The sequence below is a fragment of the Pteropus vampyrus genome, unplaced genomic scaffold (genome assembly GCF_000151845.1).
Source record: "Pteropus vampyrus isolate Shadow unplaced genomic scaffold, Pvam_2.0 Scaffold36, whole genome shotgun sequence".
Lineage (NCBI taxonomy): Eukaryota > Metazoa > Chordata > Mammalia > Chiroptera > Pteropodidae > Pteropus > Pteropus vampyrus.
In genome coordinates this window covers 11386809-11407932 of record NW_011888817.1, presented here as the reverse complement: position 1 = coordinate 11407932, position 21124 = coordinate 11386809, and the positions used below count along the sequence as shown (strand labels likewise).

The 21124-nt window shown below is 38.2% G+C and overlaps 1 protein-coding gene across 2 annotated transcripts; it reads left to right on the top strand.

Annotated features, from left to right (window-relative positions):
• The first annotated feature begins 1311 nt into the window (after positions 1–1311).
• On the top strand, positions 1312–16289 carry SFPQ (splicing factor proline and glutamine rich). Of its 2 annotated transcripts, XM_011357946.2 has the most exons (13): positions 1312–2232; positions 3101–3289; positions 3643–3944; positions 4045–4140; positions 4628–4824; positions 4926–5010; positions 5299–5416; positions 5772–5820; positions 5901–6022; positions 8429–11580; positions 14678–14725; positions 15362–15451; positions 16199–16287. In XM_011357946.2, the coding sequence occupies exons 1-10, from the start codon at positions 1423–1425 to the stop codon at positions 8564–8566; spliced, it is 2106 nt and encodes a 701-aa protein (XP_011356248.1). In that variant the 5' UTR covers positions 1312–1422; the 3' UTR covers positions 8567–11580; positions 14678–14725; positions 15362–15451; positions 16199–16287. The 2 variants fall into 2 exon arrangements, with proteins under 2 accessions (XP_011356248.1, XP_011356249.1); XM_011357947.2 differs by lacking the exon at positions 8429–11580 and having other exon boundaries at positions 16199–16289.
• The last annotated feature ends 4835 nt before the right edge of the window (positions 16290–21124 follow it).

Genomic DNA, 21124 nt, shown 5'->3' with positions numbered 1-21124 from the left:
TAAAGCAAAAGCCTCAGCCCTTATTGGAGAAGGAAATTGTTTGGTCCAACTATAATTGAGGTTTTACCAGGTGAGTATAATGGAGAAAGAGGAAAACAAGAGTTGTATTTGTAGGCAATCGTAATATCTAAACTGTGTGACACAAGTCATGAATATAAGAATGTGAGAGATAGTGAAAAAGTAATAAATTTAATGGTTTGGAGATTTAGATGAAGTCAAAGAATCAGACTTACTGTAATCAGACAGTTGGAATTCTTGAAATAGAGATTTTAGAGATGGAATTCTTACTGGCAATAATAAACGCAGGGATGACCAGTGGGGGCAGTCATGGGAGTGGAGCTTCTGACATAGGATGGAAGGAAAGATTATTGGAGGTGAAGAGGTAAAGAATTGACAAGAGTATTGGGTGGTCATTCACATAAATATTGGATGATGAACAAAAATAGAGGTGGAAAAGAAGACAAAAGCCATGAGCTAATATTGAGGGAGGAATGATCCACCAAAAGGTTCACTGATGACAGTAATTGGGAGGATTATTATATAATATGGCTGGTGCACTTCAAAAAAGTTGGAGGTTTTTAAGTAAGCTTATACTGTTCATTGGATGATTCCAAATAGATATTTTAATATAATTTTAAAGTATCTTAGTCTGTTCATAAAATGAGTGGTAGTGGAATTAAGAAAAATCTTATATTTTCCGTTGTGTTTGTAAATTATTAGTCTATACACACTAATACACACACAAAATCAAGGACTCTTTTTCTTAACAAAGAGTGCACCCACTTGACTCTACTGCGAAGTTTATACTGCTGGACAAACTTGTACTCCGGTGAGCTTCCAAAACAAAATCAGTGAGATTGTGTATGAAATTGATAACATTTTATTTCTCTAATTTCACTGGCCCAGCACAAGGAAGAATAGATAGCAGGCACTTAATTCATGCTTTTGAACCAGAGAATGCCTGTTCTTTTCTGGGCAAGGGTACAAGCAGACTGCTCCCAGAGCAATCAAGAAAGCAAAGAGCCCTTTAACACCTCTCCCCCGGAGCTGATAGAGCCCTTGCTATTTGCTTTCAAGGGAAAATTGGTCCGCCGAACCCATTCAAATTTCTCCCAGCAAATCATAGTGGTCCACAGCCAACTCCTTTTCCGCTCACTGGCCAACATTACTCCCGCCTCTCACCTAGGAGCCAATAAAAAGGTTAGCGCTTCGTAACTTAGTGTCATCAAGTACGGCATTTGCAATTGGCTATTGGAGCTACCGATCAAGAAATGGGCGGAGCCATTCTAGCTGGCCTATATAAGAAGAGGACAAAGACGGCGCGCAGCCTGTGTCATCCGCCATCTTGTGCGAAGCAAGGTGGCCTCTACGTTCCCTGAGCGTCTTCTCCGCTTCTGTCTTGACCGCCCCTTGATCACAGACATGTCTCGAGATCGGTTCCGGAGCCGCGGAGGTGGCGGTGGTGGCTTCCACCGACGCGGAGGAGGCGGTGGTCGAGGTGGCCTCCATGACTTCCGTTCCCCGCCGCCCGGTATGGGCCTCAATCAGAACCGTGGACCCATGGGTCCCGGCCCGGTCCAGGGTGGCCCCAAGCCCCCGATCCCGCCACCGCCTCCACACCAACAGCAGCAGCAACCACCGCCGCAGCAGCCGCCACCGCAGCAGCCGCCGCCGCTTCAGCCGCCGCATCAACAGCCACCACCGCATCAGCAGCCGCCACCGCCACAGGACTCGTCCAAGCCCGTCGTTCCTCAGGGACCCGGCCCAGCTCCCGGAGTAGGTAGCGCTGCGCCGGCCTCCGGATCGGCGCCGCCCGCTACTCCCCCAACCTCCGGGGCTACTACGGGGCCAGGCCCCACCCCGACACCACCGCCCGCTGTCACCTCCGCGCCCCCTGGGGCGCCCCCGCCCGCTCCTCCGAGCAGTGGGGTCCCCACCACTCCTCCTCAGGCCGGTGGGCCGCCGCCTCCACCCCCGGGGGTCCCGGGCCCAGGGCCCAAGCAGGGCCCAGGACCTGGCGGCCCCAAAGGCGGCAAAATGCCAGGCGGGCCGAAGCCCGGCGGTGGTCCAGGCCTAAGCGCTCCTGGCGGCCATCCAAAGCCGCCGCACCGAGGAGGCGGGGAGCCCCGCGGAGGCCGGCAGCATCACCCACCCTACCACCAGCAGCACCACCAGGGGCCCCCGCCTGGCGGGCCCGTTGGCCGCAGCGAGGAGAAGATCTCCGACTCGGAGGTAAGTGTCTCCCGGAGCTACGCGTTGGTTTTCCTAAGATGGCGGCGACCCACTCCTCATTCCCCTCCCCCCCGCGTCGGCCTCCATTTTGTCGGAGACCGGAAAGGCGTCTGCGCGCGGGCGGCTGAGGGCGGGGCGGGCTGCGGGAGAGAGGGGCGGACTGCGTGGTCCGCTAGCCTGCTCCGGGATTGGCCCCCCGGCTGACAGGACTGAGAGAGGATGGATGGCCTGAGGAAAGAGGCGATGAGAAGCTGTGATGGATCTTGTTAAAGCTAGCGGATTTGGGGAACCAGAGTAAAGTACAGCGTGATATGTAGGGTTGGAGAGATCGGGAGAGTCAACGGTCTGAAAAGGGCAGGTTCTTGTCGGTGACAACCATATTTGGTCATTTTCTTTTTTACTTAATTCATTTTAAATTTTGTATGGTAGGATTTAAATTTGTCGGGAACGCTTAGCATACAGGTCTCACGAGATAGCTGATAGTCTATTCTGTAGTGAAGTTTGAGTGACAGTTCTCAAAGAGTATTTTGAATGATGTGAGGTGTTTGCTGTTACGACAGTGATTATGTTAGAAACCGCACCTATGTAGTTGAACCTTGCTTTGACTTTAAACGGAGCAGAAGAGCAACCCGATCGTTAACATCCAGTTTGGGAAGAGGAAAAATTGTTGTTTAATAGTATTGTAATGGCTATGTGTAGTGCCAGGTGGGTGCTAGAGTAACCAAGAGGATCACTGCATAAGCTATATAAATATCCAACTAATGTACTGTATATCTGAAACTGAAATAAAATAAAAATCAAAAAGTGATTGGGTTTCCCTGTTTGCAGAGGTCACTGATGTCTGAAAATCCCCTTCCTTTTTCATTAGGGGTTTAAAGCCAACTTGTCTCTCTTGAGGAGACCCGGAGAAAAAACTTACACTCAGCGTTGTCGATTGTTTGTTGGGAATTTGCCTGCTGATATTACGGAGGACGAATTCAAAAGGCTATTTGCTAAATATGGAGAACCAGGAGAAGTTTTTATCAACAAAGGCAAAGGATTCGGATTTATTAAGCTTGTGAGTGTGATTTTGTGTATTATTAAAAGTCTTTTTTTGCTGTTAAATGTATTGGTTTTTAAACCAAGAATAAATTAGTCTTTAAATTTTTTATCATTTTTACAAGAAAGATGTGACTGCTTATATAGTGTGTAATTGTCAGAACCTAAGAAACAAGGGGAGTGGCTGAGTAAGGCATTTAAGGATCTGCCTGAATGGTGGAGGGGGGCGCGGGGCGGCGGGGCAGCTGCCTGAAGTAGGTTTGAACGGAACTGGAGGAAGAATGGTAATGGTGGTTAGGCTTATGACAATTTCACAGTGGGCATTAGTCTGTGTTTGAGGTTATTAACATGAGTATTTCTCATAACTTTCAGGAATCTAGGGCATTGGCTGAAATTGCCAAAGCAGAACTCGATGATACACCCATGAGAGGTAGACAGCTTCGGGTTCGCTTTGCCACACATGCTGCTGCCCTTTCAGTTCGCAATCTTTCACCTTATGTTTCCAATGAACTGTTGGAAGAAGCCTTTAGCCAGTTTGGTCCTATTGAAAGGGCCGTTGTAATTGTGGATGACCGTGGAAGATCTACAGGGAAAGGCATTGTTGAATTTGCTTCTAAACCAGCAGCAAGAAAAGCATTTGAAAGGTGCAGTGAAGGCGTTTTCTTACTGACAACGTAAGTTTTTGTGCTTCTTTTAATAATTTCTGTTTAACTTTATGGGGAAGTTGTGATAAAACTAGAAAAAAAGTTAAGATGGAACCATTTTTGTTACTAGAACACCTCGTCCAGTCATTGTGGAACCGCTTGAACAATTAGATGATGAAGACGGTCTTCCTGAAAAACTTGCACAGAAGAATCCTATGTATCAAAAGTAAGATTGATTAAACTATTGGGCAGTTTTTAAGCATCAGCTTGAACTTGTTCTAGTAATTTTTCAGTTTTGCCTAAAATGTGCGAAATACTTAGAAACGGATATTCATAAAAACTTCAGGGTCAGAAAGTTAGAGGTTTTGGAGTAGATATTCAAATGCCTAGTTTTATTTTCTGACAGGTATATTTCATGTAGTCATGTCCTTAAAACAGTTGTATGATGTGTAGGTAGTCTCATTTCTTAGGGTGGGGAAATTTTTCTTGAATAAGAATTTGGTTAGAGGAAACAATTAGGAAATGAGGAAGATAGGATTTATTTCCTCTTCTGGGATGTGTGTTTTTGCTGTGAAGATACTTTATATGAACCTAGGTGGTTTTTGCCTCTTGGTATTACAAGTGATAGGCTAGGAGAAAGACCACTGTTTTTAGGGGGTTCAAGTAGTATTCCTTGTGTGCATCTAAATTGATTCATGTTTAAATATTGTCAGGGAGAGAGAAACCCCTCCTCGTTTTGCCCAGCATGGCACATTTGAGTACGAATATTCTCAGCGATGGAAGTCCTTAGATGAAATGGAGAAACAGCAAAGGGAACAAGTTGAAAAAAACATGAAAGATGCAAAAGACAAATTGGAAAGTGAAATGGAAGATGCCTATCATGAGCATCAGGCAAATCTTTTGCGTCAAGGTAAAAGACTCTGTGTGAATTTTGCTGATAGGATCAAGTGCTTTTTAAACTTACTAGGACCTCATTAATGTGAATCCAAAACAAAATTTTCCAATGTTCAGATCTGATGCGACGCCAGGAAGAATTAAGACGCATGGAAGAACTTCACAATCAAGAAATGCAGAAACGTAAAGAAATGCAATTAAGGTAAAATTTTGTTAAACTAAGCCTTTGCTTCTTGAAGTACAGAGAGGTTTGTCAATGTTGGTATAATACTTACGTTGGAATTGTGTGTAAGATTTTTATAAATGATGCTTATTTTCTTTGCTAGAATGTCTCTGGGGCTATTCTAGATTTACTCTCTAGCTCTTTATGTGTGTTTGTTCTAACTTAGACTTTGTAGAGCTGTTAAACAAACTGCTAGTTTTCTTCAAGTTGAATTTTAAAAGATGTGGATAAAATACTTTGGTATATGTGCTTGATGTGCATTTCCAGGCAAGAGGAGGAACGACGTAGGAGGGAAGAAGAGATGATGATCCGTCAACGTGAAATGGAAGAACAAATGAGACGCCAAAGAGAAGAAAGTTACAGCCGAATGGGCTACATGGATCCAGTAAGTAAACTTCTATTGCAATCTAATTGGAGTTGTCTACGAAACTTGTAGGTACCTAGAATGAAATTTTACTCTGTTGAATATAACATTTCACATAGCTATTTTATTGCGATATGCCTTAGAGTTTTGTCTTTTTGGGTGGGTCAAGTATTTCATTGGTTGGGAAGGAACTTTTAGGTCTTTTCGATAATTGAGTCTCAATAACTGGTTTCAGAATATTGATTTTTAAAATTGTCTTAATGAACCTTTTTTTTTTTAAAGGTTAAAAACAAATTAGATTTGGGAATTTCTTTGTACTCAATGATATGGGTATAGTACAGGTATGTGAAATAGATTCCTTTTTTTTTTTTTCCAGAGAGAAAGAGACATGAGAATGGGTGGTGGAGGAGCAATGAACATGGGAGGTAAGTGAGAAAATTAAATTAGCAGTACCATTAGAGAGCAATATTCTTTTTGAGTTGTAACCAGCATTTTTGTTTCCTAGATCCCTATGGTTCTGGAGGCCAGAAATTTCCACCTTTAGGTGGTGGTGGTGGCATAGGTTATGAAGCTAATCCTGGAGTTCCACCAGCAACTATGAGTGGTTCCATGATGGGAAGCGACATGGTAATGTATCTTGTGGGACGTAGTACAAAGGAAATTCTCATTTTCACAACTTACGTGTGTGTGTTTTTTTTTAAAGTAGGTGACTGGACCTCTTTTAGTTCCCCTATCATGTAAATCGTAATATCGAGGAATACTTTGGCAACATAGAAGATCTCAGTGTGTGGTAACCTAAACAGATAACGGTTGCCAATGGGAAGTCAATGCTGTCAGTAGTATGTTGGAGTTATCTTTGGCAATAAGTAGACTTAGGTGCTTTCCATTATATTGCTTGTGTACTTTTGCACTCCAGCGCATGGCAAATCCAAATTCTAAATGTTAGATAATGTACCTGATTATTCTACATCCAAGTGAGAGTAATCAAATGGCAAACTGTTGTTCGTTTAGCTGGTATTTGCCATAAGTATGTATTAGACTTGTAGTTTGCAGCTTCTAGGCATGTTTTAGTGACGTGTAGGACTTTGACCTATATTTGTGGCTTCTACCCATGAAAGGGGAATTATTTAACGTTTTGACTCGTCGTTTCCCATCCGTTGGGCCTGTCTATAGGTACATCTTCTAAAACTGACATCTCTATTTTGCTGCAGGGTACCAAAAATAAGTGATAATTTTAAGCATACTGGTTGTGTGCATTTGATTTGAAACTTAGTAATACTATCATTTTAGCTGTGCAGATAGCCTGTCAGGATGCTTTAGAACAACCAAGTGAATTGGTCTGAGTGGCTGTATTTAGGGCTTTACAAAATCCTTAGGAGAACTGAGTATTGGCTTTAGAGAAAAGTGTATTTTCACAACTGAACTGAATCTGATTAATTCACCTATAAGCTTTTGGCAAAGGAAGGAAGCTGCAGCATGTAACTCACTGGATTTATTTTACAAATAGGAACATAAGGATTTAGTATGGGGCTTCACCTATTTAAAATCCACTTATGGCGTTTTGGGAAATAGAACTGTAAATAGCTGGTTGGGTTAAATGGAGTGCTATTATCTTTCTTCAAATTGAATTTTTAAAGTAATGTGGGTAACATTGGCTTACGTGCTTCCTAAAAGGCAGATTGTAGGTATGTAAACAAATCTGTAAAATTTAATTTGACATAATAGTCATATAGTAGTTTCTACATTCCATGTAACAGGTAGCTCTTTCAGGTTCTAAGATGTTGTAATAACATAATCATGAAACCCCAAAATTTTCTTTTTCACTTTTTGAAATACACAGTAACAGTGTGCTAAAACCCTAAAGTTTTTAGGATTTTGAAAAATAGTTTAAAGGATTGAGACTTTGTTTTTTTTAAGTAGCCTTTTACAGTATTTTGTAAGAAACACATTGAAATTATGAATAGTATTAGTTAAACCCTGATACCATTTTTCTGTTTTATGTTTTTTGGAGTAATTCTCAGTAACCGATCTGTTTTAAATGGAGTTTGAAAGATAGTTCAGACTGTTGTGCTTGCACATCTGTAGAGTTCTTCTGTTTGGGTGTATAGATTTCTAAGACTAAAGGTACCTAAAACTAGATGGAATAATGAACTGCTTTATTGCAGTCACTTAAGTTTGGTGTTATACTGTTTGAGAGAGAACGAAAACATGGAATCATAGCTAACTGCCAGTGGACTTAACAAAGACCTAAGGGAAAAGTTGGGCTCTATGGGGGTGGGCTGTATATTCAGTCAATATGTAATAATACATAATAGTACTGTGAACGTAATTGTCTCTGGTTATATAGTGATGGCTGTGAAGGTGGTATACTTGTGAGAATTTGGCAATACGAGTTCTTTCAATCAAGTTACTGTGTCGTTTTAAGTGACTAAATCTATTAGTCTTTTATGCTTTTTCTTTTTTGTAGTCTGGTAGCATTTTATTAAAACTTTGAACCTTTTAAGATTTCTGCAACTTAGCAGATGTGTCTTAAGATCTTGAAAAGCACAAGGTTTCTTATGCAGCACATGCCACTAACTGGTGAGTAGGTCTTTGTCACTTCATTGAGTGAATTGAATCTGTCTGGTTGGGCTTGTTAGGCTTACTTGGAAATTAAATTTCCCGTTCAGACCTTGAAAGTGAGAAGTTTGCAAGCTTTTCAGTGGGTTACTCTGATGTGAAATTTCTTAAAACTCATTTTGGAATGGGTTTTCACATCTACACTAATTTTTAAATTTTTTAGCACTACAGGGAAGATCTGTTCTGTGAAACAGGTGTATGAGAATGGCTCAAGTGGGAACATACCACAAGGCATGTATTATCGTAAACTAATTTTCAAATTACCCTTTTTTCCTTTCTATGTTCCCGGTACCTGTGGATCGACTCATTGGTGATTGTATCGACGAACGTTGACTACGGAACCTTCTAAAATATTTACTTAACACACATGGACATCAACTACATATAATGAACTGTTAATTACTGTTCCAATAGCGTACTGAGCGCTTTGGGCAGGGAGGTGCGGGACCTGTGGGTGGACAGGGTCCTAGAGGAATGGGGCCTGGAACTCCGGCAGGATATGGTAGAGGGAGAGAAGAGTATGAAGGCCCAAACAAAAAACCCCGATTTTAGATGTGATATCTAGGCTTTCATTCCAGTTTGTTTTTGTCTTGTTTAGATACCAATCTTTTAAATTCTTGCATTTTAGTAAGAAAGCTACCTTTTTATGGATGTTAGCAGTTTATTGACCTAATATTTGTAAATGGTCTATTTGGGCAGGTAAAATTATGTAATGCAGTGTTTGAAACAGGGGAATTTTTTTCCTTTTTATTTCACTTTTTTTTAACTGTATAATGTCCCTCAAGTTATGGCAGTGTACCTTGTGCCACTGAATTTCCAAAGTGTACCATTTTTTTTTTTTACTGTGCTTCAAATAAATAGATAAAATAGTTATATTGATCTTCAACTTTGCCATTCATGCTTCTATGCACATTAGGCTAGGTATTCCACTTTGAAAGCATGAGAGTGTCTAGACCTTCAAATGGCATACGCCATTTCTGGGAAATGTATTTGTAGGCTAAGTATTGCTATCTACAAATAAGTACCCCCTTGTTTTAAAAAGAAGAAATGCATATCGAAGTAGTTTCATGATTTGATTTGTTTGGCATTATAGGAAGCAAGCAGTGCTAAGTACTTTTAAATGGTTATGTAAGCAAAGCTGAACTGTAAATCTTCATTCAGGAATGTCTATTAAGATTATGGAATGGGTGTAAGACTTGGTAGGGGGAGAAAGTGGGTTCAAGTAAATGGATCTTTTATGGCCCTATGATCTATCCTTTCCTTGAAAGTTTCTGAAGAAAAAGTGGAAAGATCATTTTGTTGCATTCCTCTATTCTTGTTTTTAAAAGAATAAGTCCCAAGCCCTACAAATGGCTTGTATTGAACTTTCATATTTGAATTAAAGATTGTTAAACATGAAGTCTTTTCATGTATTACTTCAAGTGATTTATAAAGACGGGGTTTAGTCTGGATAATTAAACTTGAAAATAAGTATAGTAAGCATAAAGTAGTTTTAACAATATATACATTTATTTGTACTCTAACTTTTACATTTCCTTGTGATACTTCTGTTGGGCAAAATCTGTAGGACTATAAAAAATCTTGCTTGCTCTCTTCTCTAAGAGTTAGTGGTGACTTAACAAATAGGGTTGCAGATAACCATTCTTAATTTAAAATATTTGTTAATCTGTTTTTTCATAGTTTCTTTTGATGTAGCATAATCTGGAGAGTCGCTCAGGCTACATAGTAAAAATATGAACATCACTCTCACTGTAAAACTTGGAGACTGTTTCGATGGTGTTGTCAATTCTTTGTCAATGTCATTGAATCTTCCATAAAAATAAGATTTTGACTTAATACTAAAAGTACATCGTTACCATTGTCTTAGCACAGTGAGAACTTGCTTTCCCAGTGTATATATTAGCAGAGGAACAGCTTTCTAAAAGTAGGGTAAAGTAATTGAATGGTTTGGCTTTGTTCTTAGTTATGGTTCCATTCAAATTTTTGTACATTATAGAACTCTTGAATGTGTCTTCCTCCTTTTCACTTCTGTTCTTGGTGCTAATTGGCAAAAGTAAAATTCTAAATGAAATCTTGGTTAAAATGCTAAAGTTTAGTTTGGTGCCTAAGTACAAAGGGAAATCCATTGTTGAAACAATTGAGCACTTTCTGCATAGGAAACTGGATAATACTAAAAACACTAGAGGGGTATACAGGCATGCCACCCAATTCTGATCGTGTGACTGACAGGTACATGGTGCGCTAATTAAGGGAGAGAATCTCAGAGAAAATGTTTATTCACCAAGACACCCGGAAATGGGTAGTTCTACCATAATTATATCAATGAGGAAGTTTTGTCCCCAGTCAAGTTATGAATTGGTGATATTTGAGATTTTTCTGGACGGAAACAAGGGTCTTGATTTGAAAGGAGTCCATTACAATTTGATATTGTATGGTAGGGACTCCGCTAATGATAAAATAAGGGGTGTTCATGGGACACCCACAGAGGGTGAACTTGTATGTATGTGGGCGGGGGCTGGTGGGGAAATGGGAAAATCTGCCTATAAAATTAATGTTTCAGTTTATTTTTCAGATTACATGCCTTTCTTTATAAGGGATGCTGGCAAAGACCCCTAAAAATAAGCTTTTGGTAGTACTGTACCTTTGAAGAGTGGTGAAGGATGCTAATGGATAATCTGCTGAAAGTTGTGGTTTTGATAGCCTCACTGTGGGCTGTAGAATGGCTAAACGTTGTTTAGCAAATAATGTTGCTTAGTTTCAACTAAGTTTTTTTTTTTACTTTTATCACTGAAATAGCAGTGTACCAAGGGTTGTAAGCTACTCAAATAGACTTTCTATAAGTCTTGCAATGTAATGTATATGATAGTTTTTAGCCTAATGTGAATTTAAGTCATCTTAAAAAGTAGTTGCCTAAAAGCTGATATGAAACTTGGGGTGGGAAAGGGAAGGTAGTACTTTGGAAGAATTTAGTCATTTTTCTTAAATAAATCACCTGCCCCCATTTTCCTCTTCTCCACTTTCTCTCAGTATTTACTGTTTTAAGAGGAACACTGATAATTTTTAAACATAGTACTCCTAATCATTAAAATAATGCATTCTCTAAGAGAGACCCCAGTGTATTTCATTAGGTAGTTTAACACATTGGCTCACATTATTTAGTGAAATCATAATCTTCTTTGCTTAGAACACTAATTAAACTCCTTAAGAAGTACTATAAACCCCACCACTCTTTATAGATGTTATACCACTAATATAAACAGATTCTAATTTGGGAATTTGTAATGTTACGCCTGTGCAATTTTTACAAGTGGCATATTATGGCAGATAAAAATTTAGATACTTGGCTTTTCTTGGGCAAGCCACTAAGTTGTGACGGAATGTTTTCTGGTGTTCTTGGACTGCAATTATGCACTATTAAAGTAGTGGCCTGCTACATAACTGCATTTAGCCAGCATTTCTGCAGTGCGTAACTGTGAGGAACGTAGTACCGCAAATGGCAATGGACATTAGGACCCGGATGTAGTATTCCTGCTTGCTCCAAGATTCTCATTGCCGACTGCATACAGGTAGGTAACAAGCAATATAATCTAACTTGGTGACTTGCTATGTACTTTTATTCCGTGGGCATTCTGACATCACACTTCTGACAATGAAATAACAGTGCAGCACCTAACTAACACTTGTATGGTAAAGCTAGCTTATCAAAACTGCGTGGGTTTGGGTTTAGAACTGTAATTTGTCAGGCAGAATTCAGTGCTGTTGCAGTTCTCAGATAAAAAGTGCAAACTTGCTTCTTTGGTATATCTGCTTCAGTTGTGTGGTCTTCTTAAGTTGCATCGTAACTGAAGATAAGGTGGAACGCATCAGTGGTGCGGGGGAAAGGGAACCAAACCATACCTGAGAAGTAGAATGCTTTTAGCATCTTGACATGGACTGTATAGCCTGTGATAATTACTCTGTTGTAGCAGACTGACCTGCCCAGTATCAATTTCAGAATGCAATCTTGGTAATTATTCTGCAGGTTGAGTGAATTAAGACAAAGTACAGTTTTTTTGTAATGTGATTTAAAATGTTTTTTTAAAATGGGCTCCATGGAAACACCTTTGTTACTAACGGGCTTAGATGGGAATCTAACGTGAATAGTTTAAGTTATTTGATTTGTCTACGTTTGCTCTAAACTTGGGGAAAACTGATGTGGCACATTGACCTGCCTGCAGTTGAATATGTGTTGGGAATCATTTCCCAATCATAAGACTCCGTCGTATTCTGTAGGATAACTGCAAATGTTCAGAGTAGCTTTTTAAATTTGGTTCCCTTAGCTTTAGGGATGTGATACTATAATCCAGAATGTGCAATTACTTAAAAAAAAAAAAAAAAGTCTTCAAAAAACACCTTTTGTTGCTTAGGACTTAAGTTTTGCTTCGTCTGTTGTTCCAGACCTCAACTCAACTCTGGTCTTAACTGGTTTTTTAGCTAGCATGCGTGAGAAACAGCTTTTCACGTATAATGCTTTCTGCTCTGTAACTGGAAAGTTTGGTTTATTTTGTATAAATGTGTGAAAACTTCTTGACTGAGAATTTTCTTCCGTTGTATCAAAAATGGCTTGCTCTTTGGCAAGCAATTCACAAGATGGGGGACAAATTTGTACTTTAGTATGTAGTCCATTTAAGCAAATAACTTGACTCCTGCTAGATGAAAGAGCAAATGGTGACTAGTTTAACTCTCTATCTGAATAATACAATGCAAGGCAAACGTAATGCTAGGTATTAGTGACAAGGTTGTCACTAAATTGGCATACAACCCGGATGGGGTTTTCCTGTGGCATAATCCATTAAATCGGTGGCCAGCAGTTGACTACCGTGATTTTAGTGATTGAGTATTTAGAAATAAAAGCTCAGGTTTATTTCTTAATAACAATTTTAAGAGACTGTACTTGTTATACATATAATACGGACTTCAGGAACATCATTGGGGTGGGGGGTTAATTTTGTTTCTGCTCATTTCAAGATGAATATAGGCTTTTGCACTTTCGAATGAGAAACCTGTGACTTAAGTTGATTCTTACTAGTTTTGATTTGTACGTAGCTATAATTTGTGAATCATAGTGCAGAGGATTTTTAAAAAATCAGTCAAAAAGCTGGGAATAAATGGGTTTCAGTAATAACACTACCGAGGTGCTTGCGTTGTATTTCATAATCTTTCCTTGCTACAAACCAAAATTATTCTTTTTACTGAGAATGGTGTGACGTTCAGAAGTGTGATGCCAGAATGCATTTTCGTACTGTTAGGCCCTTGGAAACAGATACAGGTGCTTTCTGAAAGATGAAAGAAATGCAATGGGTGCTCTTTACACAAGGTTGCAAAACCTACAAAGAATGCATAATCTCACTTTTTCCAAATAAAGAGATGCGTGTGACTAGTTTTGGACTTTTAAACTTAATGGGGGTTGCATGTATCCTATTGTTAATCATTGTCAGCTGCAGTGACATGATCTACAGTCCTGCATTTACTGCCTTTCCCTTAATGATTTTGGACAGGTTTTAGAGAGCCAGGATGTTTGTTCTGGGCCTTTTTTGGTTTTGGCTTTAGCTGATAATGTTTCAGTGCTCTTGTCAGCTAGTGCAGTTCTCAAATGGCTGCCTTTTAGGGAAAGAACTCAGAGGATTTGACTGCTCCTAATCATCTGTCATTGCTGCTAGATAATGATTGGCAATTTTTAAGATTCAACTGTGGACATCTCACAGTTGTTGATAAACCATCAACCATAAAAATGTTGCTTTTGAACACCAGTGCTGAAAAGATTTTATTTGGAGGGTGAAAAAGAGGGTGGGTGCTGGATGCAGAATAGGATAATCTGGAGAATGGGGGAAGAATGCAAAACGATATAGTATCCCTTATGGATGGTACATGTGCAACAGGGAACTCTATTTCATATACCCTTGGCAGTAACTAACTGATAATCAGGGAGGAAGTAAAACCTGGAACTTTAGTTAATGCTGATCTTTCTGGTTTTTGTGCACTGTGGCCCTGCAGGCATTTATAGTGAAGGTGAATGTCTTCTTAAGAAAAAACTCAGGTTCCTTGCTGTCCCAATAAGGCATAGCTTCCCTACCCTAACTTAAAACTCAGTGAGGACTTAAAGGGAAAGAACGAGGCAAGAGTATAGGATTGCAGGGTAACAACTGCATTGTTGTGTACTGTGGAATGGGAAGGACACTCTTGGAGGACTGCTGAAGGTGGTTCAGTCCACCTGAGAATGGAAGACATACTTGAATGAGGAAGCAGGGTATGTGCTTTTATGAAAAAAAGAGCCAATGTTAAAACGCATTTGGTAAGGTAAACGTTGTCACATACCTTCACATAAGGGATAGTATATTTTGGGTTGCAGTCAAACTTTATTGTGCTCAGACTGGTGAAAATAGTTAGGCTTTTGTATTTTAAAGAAGATGCAGTTTTCATTCTAATTCAGGTGTCTACTTTATTACTTGACATAAGAATAATTTTAGATCTTCCCCCCCATGAAATTTCTTCCTATTTTTTTATGCTGTAACTTGCCCCCAATCTTGGTCTCTGGAATTTTACTCTTTAAATTTTGAAGTTAACTAGCATTTTCAAACCTTATACCCTTGTCTTTTACATTAACTTTTTCTTATTATTCTTTAGGTACGAATAATTGATGTTGGCTGATACTGGAGTGATCATTGACTAGAAGTAAGTTTCCTTAGAAATCTTAACCTTTGAAGTAGAAGACTTTTGGGTTTTATTTTCTATTTAATGGTTAAATAAATTCATTTAGCTATGTGGGGTGAAACATGTTTGATTTTTAAAATGTCTCCTAAGACAATTCTATATTTCTGTTTTCGAAAGTAGGTATATGCATGTTTGTGATCTGGAAAGAGAAAAGATGAGGAATATTACCCCCTGTCCCTCCACCAAAAAGAAAAGCAAAAACAAAAAAACAGTACACCTGAGGAAAGGTGGTACATGGTTGTGTAGAGAAAATATAGAAGAGCAGAAAAGAAGGCTTGAATTAGTGGAGAAATGCTGTATTTTTAGTAGTCTGAATTCAACTTAGGACTCATTTAGAATCTCCTTAAGATTCTTATTACCCAGTAATAGTAGAGGAATAACTGTGTAGTCATTGGTAGGAGAGAAAATTTCATAAGTACATGTGAAAAAAATTTAATAGAATATAACCTTGTAGGCTAGATCTTTCCCAAGCAATGACATAGCAAAACAAAGAACCCCACTGATTGGAACCTAAACATAAAATGTACATGTTAAATATTAGTAAGAATATGATATGCTGAGCATGTTATTTTAATAAAATTACATTTTTAATGATAGGTGGATAAGATATTTGTTCTCAAGACATCATACAGCATGAGCCAACCAAGAAGGAAAGCCAAAACTTGCCAGACTATGGAACTGTCTAGGGTAAGTTAAGCAATTCTTACTCTGTAAACTGCCTTCAGGCAAAAGGATTCCAGTGGTTCAAAAATAATTACTTGTGTGTGAAATTCTCATTTTAGTTTCTTCTACATTAAAACTTTTCTTATAGGAAATGTTTTTATACTTGTTTTAACAGCTTCTGAAGTTGTAGGCTTTGCTGGTTTGGCTCAAGCCTCAGATAAACAGGGACTTGTTTTCAATAAAAATGTGTATATATTCACCTGTGTCCATAGCACCATACAGAGGAAGGTTTGGAAAATTTGAAGTTCCCTGTTTTGTTTTTCACCTATGGTTATATGGTGGGATTATATATAGTTGAAAGTAGATGGAGAGAATAAAATAATAAAAATGATGATCTAGAATGGTTGGCAGTTTTAAAGGGTACAACTCTGCTGTTCTAGCTGGAAAGCAATCATAGAATGTATAAACAAGTGAACATGGCTGTGTCCAATAAAAGTTTTATAAAAAGGTGGCCATGGATAGTAGCTTACTGTCCCCTCATCGAATATGAAATATAGATAGGTATTACTCAGGTTTAAAAGACACATAATCATTTGAAATTTAAACAAACTCTACATCTTAAAGTAGTTATATAGACCATTAAATATTAATACATTCCTTGATTAATATTTCTTTGGTGTTAGGAAATTTACTTGGTGCTGATAAATATTTGAGAACTTGGTAACTGATTCTTAACGTCTTTTGGGAGTAATTGTTTCCTTTAATTGGCAGGATCAGGTGAACTGTGTCCAGGAAACCAGTGAGGACGAGGGCAAAGAGGAATGAACAACTTAATTGTTAATAAAGACATTTTAAAATCAGATTGTCCTTTTATTTGTTTTGTTTTTAAGTAGGATTCTCTTCATTTTCTAGAGTTTTCCTATGTCATCATTTGTTTCCTAGGTAACTTTTAAAAAGATATTCGATATTTTAATATAGAATAGGATTCTAATTCTAGAGACTTCACAGAATTCCTTCAACCTTTTAATCAGTTAGATGGCTCTTCACTGTCATAACTAATTTGATTTGGCCATCGTTTTAAAATTGCCTTCACTCTATAGGTTTTATACCTAAAATGCTAATTTATTAGCTTGCTCTGATTAGGGAGAAGAAAGTTAGAATTCAGAACAGTTTACTCAAGATTAAAGTAGCCACAAAGGAACAGAGTTGAAAGCCACAGCAGTCACTGGTCCTGTGGAATTTGCTTTGAACTGTGTGTATGCCAAGGTATGAGACCAGTCATTCTGCTTATCTGTGGTTGCCATATTTTTTCAAAATGTCAGGGGGGCCAGTCATCCCAAATTAAGAAATCTTTTGAGTCCATGTCTTGATTCAACTTTATCTTCTAATTGCCAAGTTAGGATCTGAAGCTTTATGGATCTCAAGGCAAAAGCAATCTGCAGTACAATCAGTGGTTTAAAGGCATAATGGGGTCTTAACTACTTGAGTTCAAGTATTTTGCAATTTGCCCCGCCACATTATCTCATAAGTTACTCAAGTAGCGGTTTGTTCATTGGTAAAATGAGCATACTACCTTTTTAATTGGATCATAATTTTGGTAAGCTTTAGAAACCATGTAGCTCTTAGGGGAAAATTAGTAATAGAACCTTAGTGTTGGAAGGGATTGGAAGCCCTGGGAGAGACCTTTTAGTTTTAACAAGTTACTTAACTTCAAATATTAAACAGGATTAAGAATTCCTGCCTAATGGGGTTGTATGTTGATTAGTTGGTAATTTAAGTATTTGGCATAATGCCTGATAATGTCATTAAGTGTGGAGACAAGGTTGGGGGGAAAGCAAGCATAAGAATCTCAGAACTTAAAACATGATAAAGCCCCAAAGATTTTAACAAGTGACATATAGAACATGTAATGTTTTGCACCAAAAAGGGGTTGAGTTCCACCAAACAATGCCTGAAGTAAGAGGGAGCATAGTACTTAGAAATAACCGAAAGAATGGGAGTGAAAAACACTTGAAATTGTGAAGATCTAAATGGGAAAAGATCTCGTTTATGGATTGAAAAACTTGTTAACATAGTATTCCCCAAACATTTATAAATACATGATCCCAGCTTTCTTAAAACTGAGCTGATTATAAGATTCATAGGGCCCCTTACCTCATACCATATAAAAAATTGACTAAAAATGCAACTAAATATAGCAATGAAAACTAAAACCTGGGGGGAAATGGCCCTCACTTTGGCAAAGGATTCTTAGATATGAAACCAAAAATACAGGCAACAAGAACAAATAGGTAAATTGGACTTAGCAACATTAAAAACGTTATGCTTCCAAGGACACCATTAAGTGAAGAAAACCCATAGGATTTGCAAATTGGTTATCTGATTAGGGGCTTTTATGAAGAATATGTAAATGACCAAAAACACCCCAATTCTTTGGAAAAAATATAGACAAATAGCTAATAAGCACATGAAAAAATATTTGACATTGTCAGGGAATTGCAAATCAAAACCATGGGACACCACTTTAGTAAAGATGAATAAGGTCTGACTAGTTCGGAACAGCACGTTGCAACTAAGAAATGTTCTCAAAAATGTAAGGTGATGGATGCTTTCACAATGTATACAGTCATGTGCTGATGTTTCAGTCAATGTGGACTGGTCTGCATATACATTCTGTGGTTCCATAAGATTAGTGGAGCTGAAAAATTCCTATCTAGTGATGTCCTTAAAATGTGCAATGCACCTGTTGGCAGTAATGCTGGTATAAACCTATGCTGCCAGTTGTAATATGGCACATAAAATTATGCATGTTGTATAATACTCGATAACTGTTACTGGTTATGTATTTACTATTATTTTATTTTAGAGTATACTTAACAAAAGTGTGCTCTCATGCAATATGCCATATTACACCAGGAACAGCCTCATCTTTATTGTCGAATGCCTCATTTTCTCTTGGGCTTGATTTTTTACCCTTGTGTTTTATACAGTAACATGCTGTACCAGGCTTATAGCTTAGGTGTGTAGTGGGCTATACTGCCTAGGTTTGTGTGAGTGCACGCTGATGTTTGCACAGTGATGGCCTGGACTAACGGTGCATTTCTTAGAATATCCCTGTTAAAAGTGGCACGTAACTATATCAAATCACAGTGTACTTTAAATATCTTACAATTTAGTTATACCTCAGTAAGATTGGGGGCAGGAGTAAAAGAAAATCACTTTATACTCACTAGAATTTCTAGAAACAAAACTGTTGGCCAAGGATATGGAGAAATTGGAATCCTCACAGGCTACTGTTAGGAATGTAAAACGGTACAGCCACCATAAAAAATGCTAGTAGTTCTTCAGTTACCCTATAACTCATTAATTTTAAAACCTGAGAAAAACATGTTTGCACAAAATTTGTATGTGAATGTTTAGTGTTATAATGAAAAGGTGGAAACAAATGGCTGTTAATTGATAGATGGATAAACTTTGGTATACCCAAACAATGGAATATTAGCCATAAAAAGAAACAAAGTCAACACAGATGAACTTTTAAAACATGCTAAGTGAACCCACTCACAAAGGACCATATATGATTCTATTTATAGGAAATGTTCAGAGAAATGTGCAAAGTGGTTAAGATGGGAGAATGGGGTGTAAATGCTAAATGGGTTTCTTTTTGAGGTAATGAAAATCTAAAATTGGTAACAGCTGTATATATTTGAATACACTAAAAAACGTTAAATTGTATGTGAATTACATTTCAAAATTTTTTTAAAAAAAGAGGCAATGGGAGTGATATTAAGAGGCCATAGCAGTAGGCAGAAGTTTGATCATGAAAGGCCTGGTAGGCTACGTTATGGATTTTGATCTTTATCCTGAGTTTTTTCCTTGTTCTTGCAAACCGCTTGAAACAGGAGGTACTGAAATCACCTAGACTATTAAAATGTCTCCTAACTAACTTGTCTTATTCTTTGCACACTGTGACCCGCTTTCAGCACAGCAAGTTATCTAATGCTTCATAACAAACCACCCCAGAACTCAGTGGCTTAGGGCAAATTATGGTGTTGAGGGTCAACTGGTCTCAGGCAGATGGAGGCTGAAGCTGGAGACTTCTAAACTGTTGGAGTGGATGGTATTGTCCAAGATGGTTATTTCACTCATATCTGATGCCTCAGTTGAGGTGGTTGGAACATTTACACTGTTTCCAAAAAATGATAGATATCTCAATTCCTAAAAGGAAAGAGATCTGGTGACTTTTTGAGGCCATTGAGGAAGAGAGACTTTGGAGAATGTTCCACTCAGCCTGTGGTTGGAGAGGGAAAAGACAGATGACACATGGCTGTAGCAGTGCAGTAATCCCAACAGACTGGAAATCAGCCTTACATTGAAAAGAACAAGGGAAGTCAGTGTGTCCAAGAAAAGAGTTTTTGAACTGAGCAGCAGAAAAACACTTTGCCCGTGTCAGTAGTAGAGGAGTAACTTTTGTATTTGAGAATTTATCAATATTTTACTTGTATCGTAGGGAGACTGGCTCTGCAGTTACCTATTAGTTTGGAACCAAAGCTTTCTTTTCATCAATTAAGACAAAAATCATTGGATGGTGACTTTAAAGCAGTGGTCATACCACAAGAACTATGTAGTTTTTAGTGTTATTTTCCATTGCTTTGGAATTTGAGGATTTATTTTATATGGATATATTGGGTGTTCTATATTCTTAAATCCTTTTAAAGTCTCTTGATTTAAAACATTTTCCATCAATTGTGTTTACTTTTGAGTTCCTTTTAGTTTTCAAAGTGATTTTCAATTTCTAATGCTTTCCTGAATTCTTGTCACTTTTCAAATCTTTACTCATCTAACTCTGATTTACATTGTTTTGTAGCTTTTATCATTTTTAGTTTTGTTTGAAACGGGTTAATTTTTATGTTCTGTAAAGATTTACTCTGTTCGTCTTACAATTTTCTATAATTTACAATTCTGTTGCTCACTTTTAATGTTAAATGCATTTTCTTTTTTAGGAGGGAGGAAAAGGGACAGAGTAACTTTTCTAGCCTCAAGGCTCACAATATCCTATTTTTATGAAATGACCAAAAGATATGACCTTGTACTAAGATCTGTTTCCTTTGCTTCACTCCTCCACTTTATTGTCCCTGTCCTGCTCAATTTGCTATCTACAGCTAGCAGTTGGTCCTTAAATGGACTGTTTTGGAATGAAACAGGTTAGTTTCAAGAGTTCATTAGGATCCAGTCTATACCAACATCTTCAGATAAACTCACTTGCAAATTGGCCTGTATGCTTTCCAATGGAAACCTGTTGATTTTGAGGAATCTCCTATTCTCAAGGCCATGAGGCACTCCATTGTTTTCCCTTTACGACCTTTTATACAGGTAGCTGGTACCATTCAAATCTTATACTTCCTTTTCAGTTTGTCACTTCCTAAACTTACTTTAAGATTGTGGGGATTACTCTGTCACCAAGGTTTGTTGTAGATGCCATGCATGGGTTCTTTTATGGAGGGGCTTAAGGAGATTAAAAAACTAGTTATTTCTGCTATCTACTATTTTTAATGTATTTCTGGTAGTTTGACTGAGAGCATGGGCTTTGGAGTCATTGCCTGGGCACAAATTCTAGATTCACCATTTACTATTTGTGTTACACATAACCTGTCTTAATTTCTTCTATAAAACAATAAAGTACAGAAAAGTACTAGG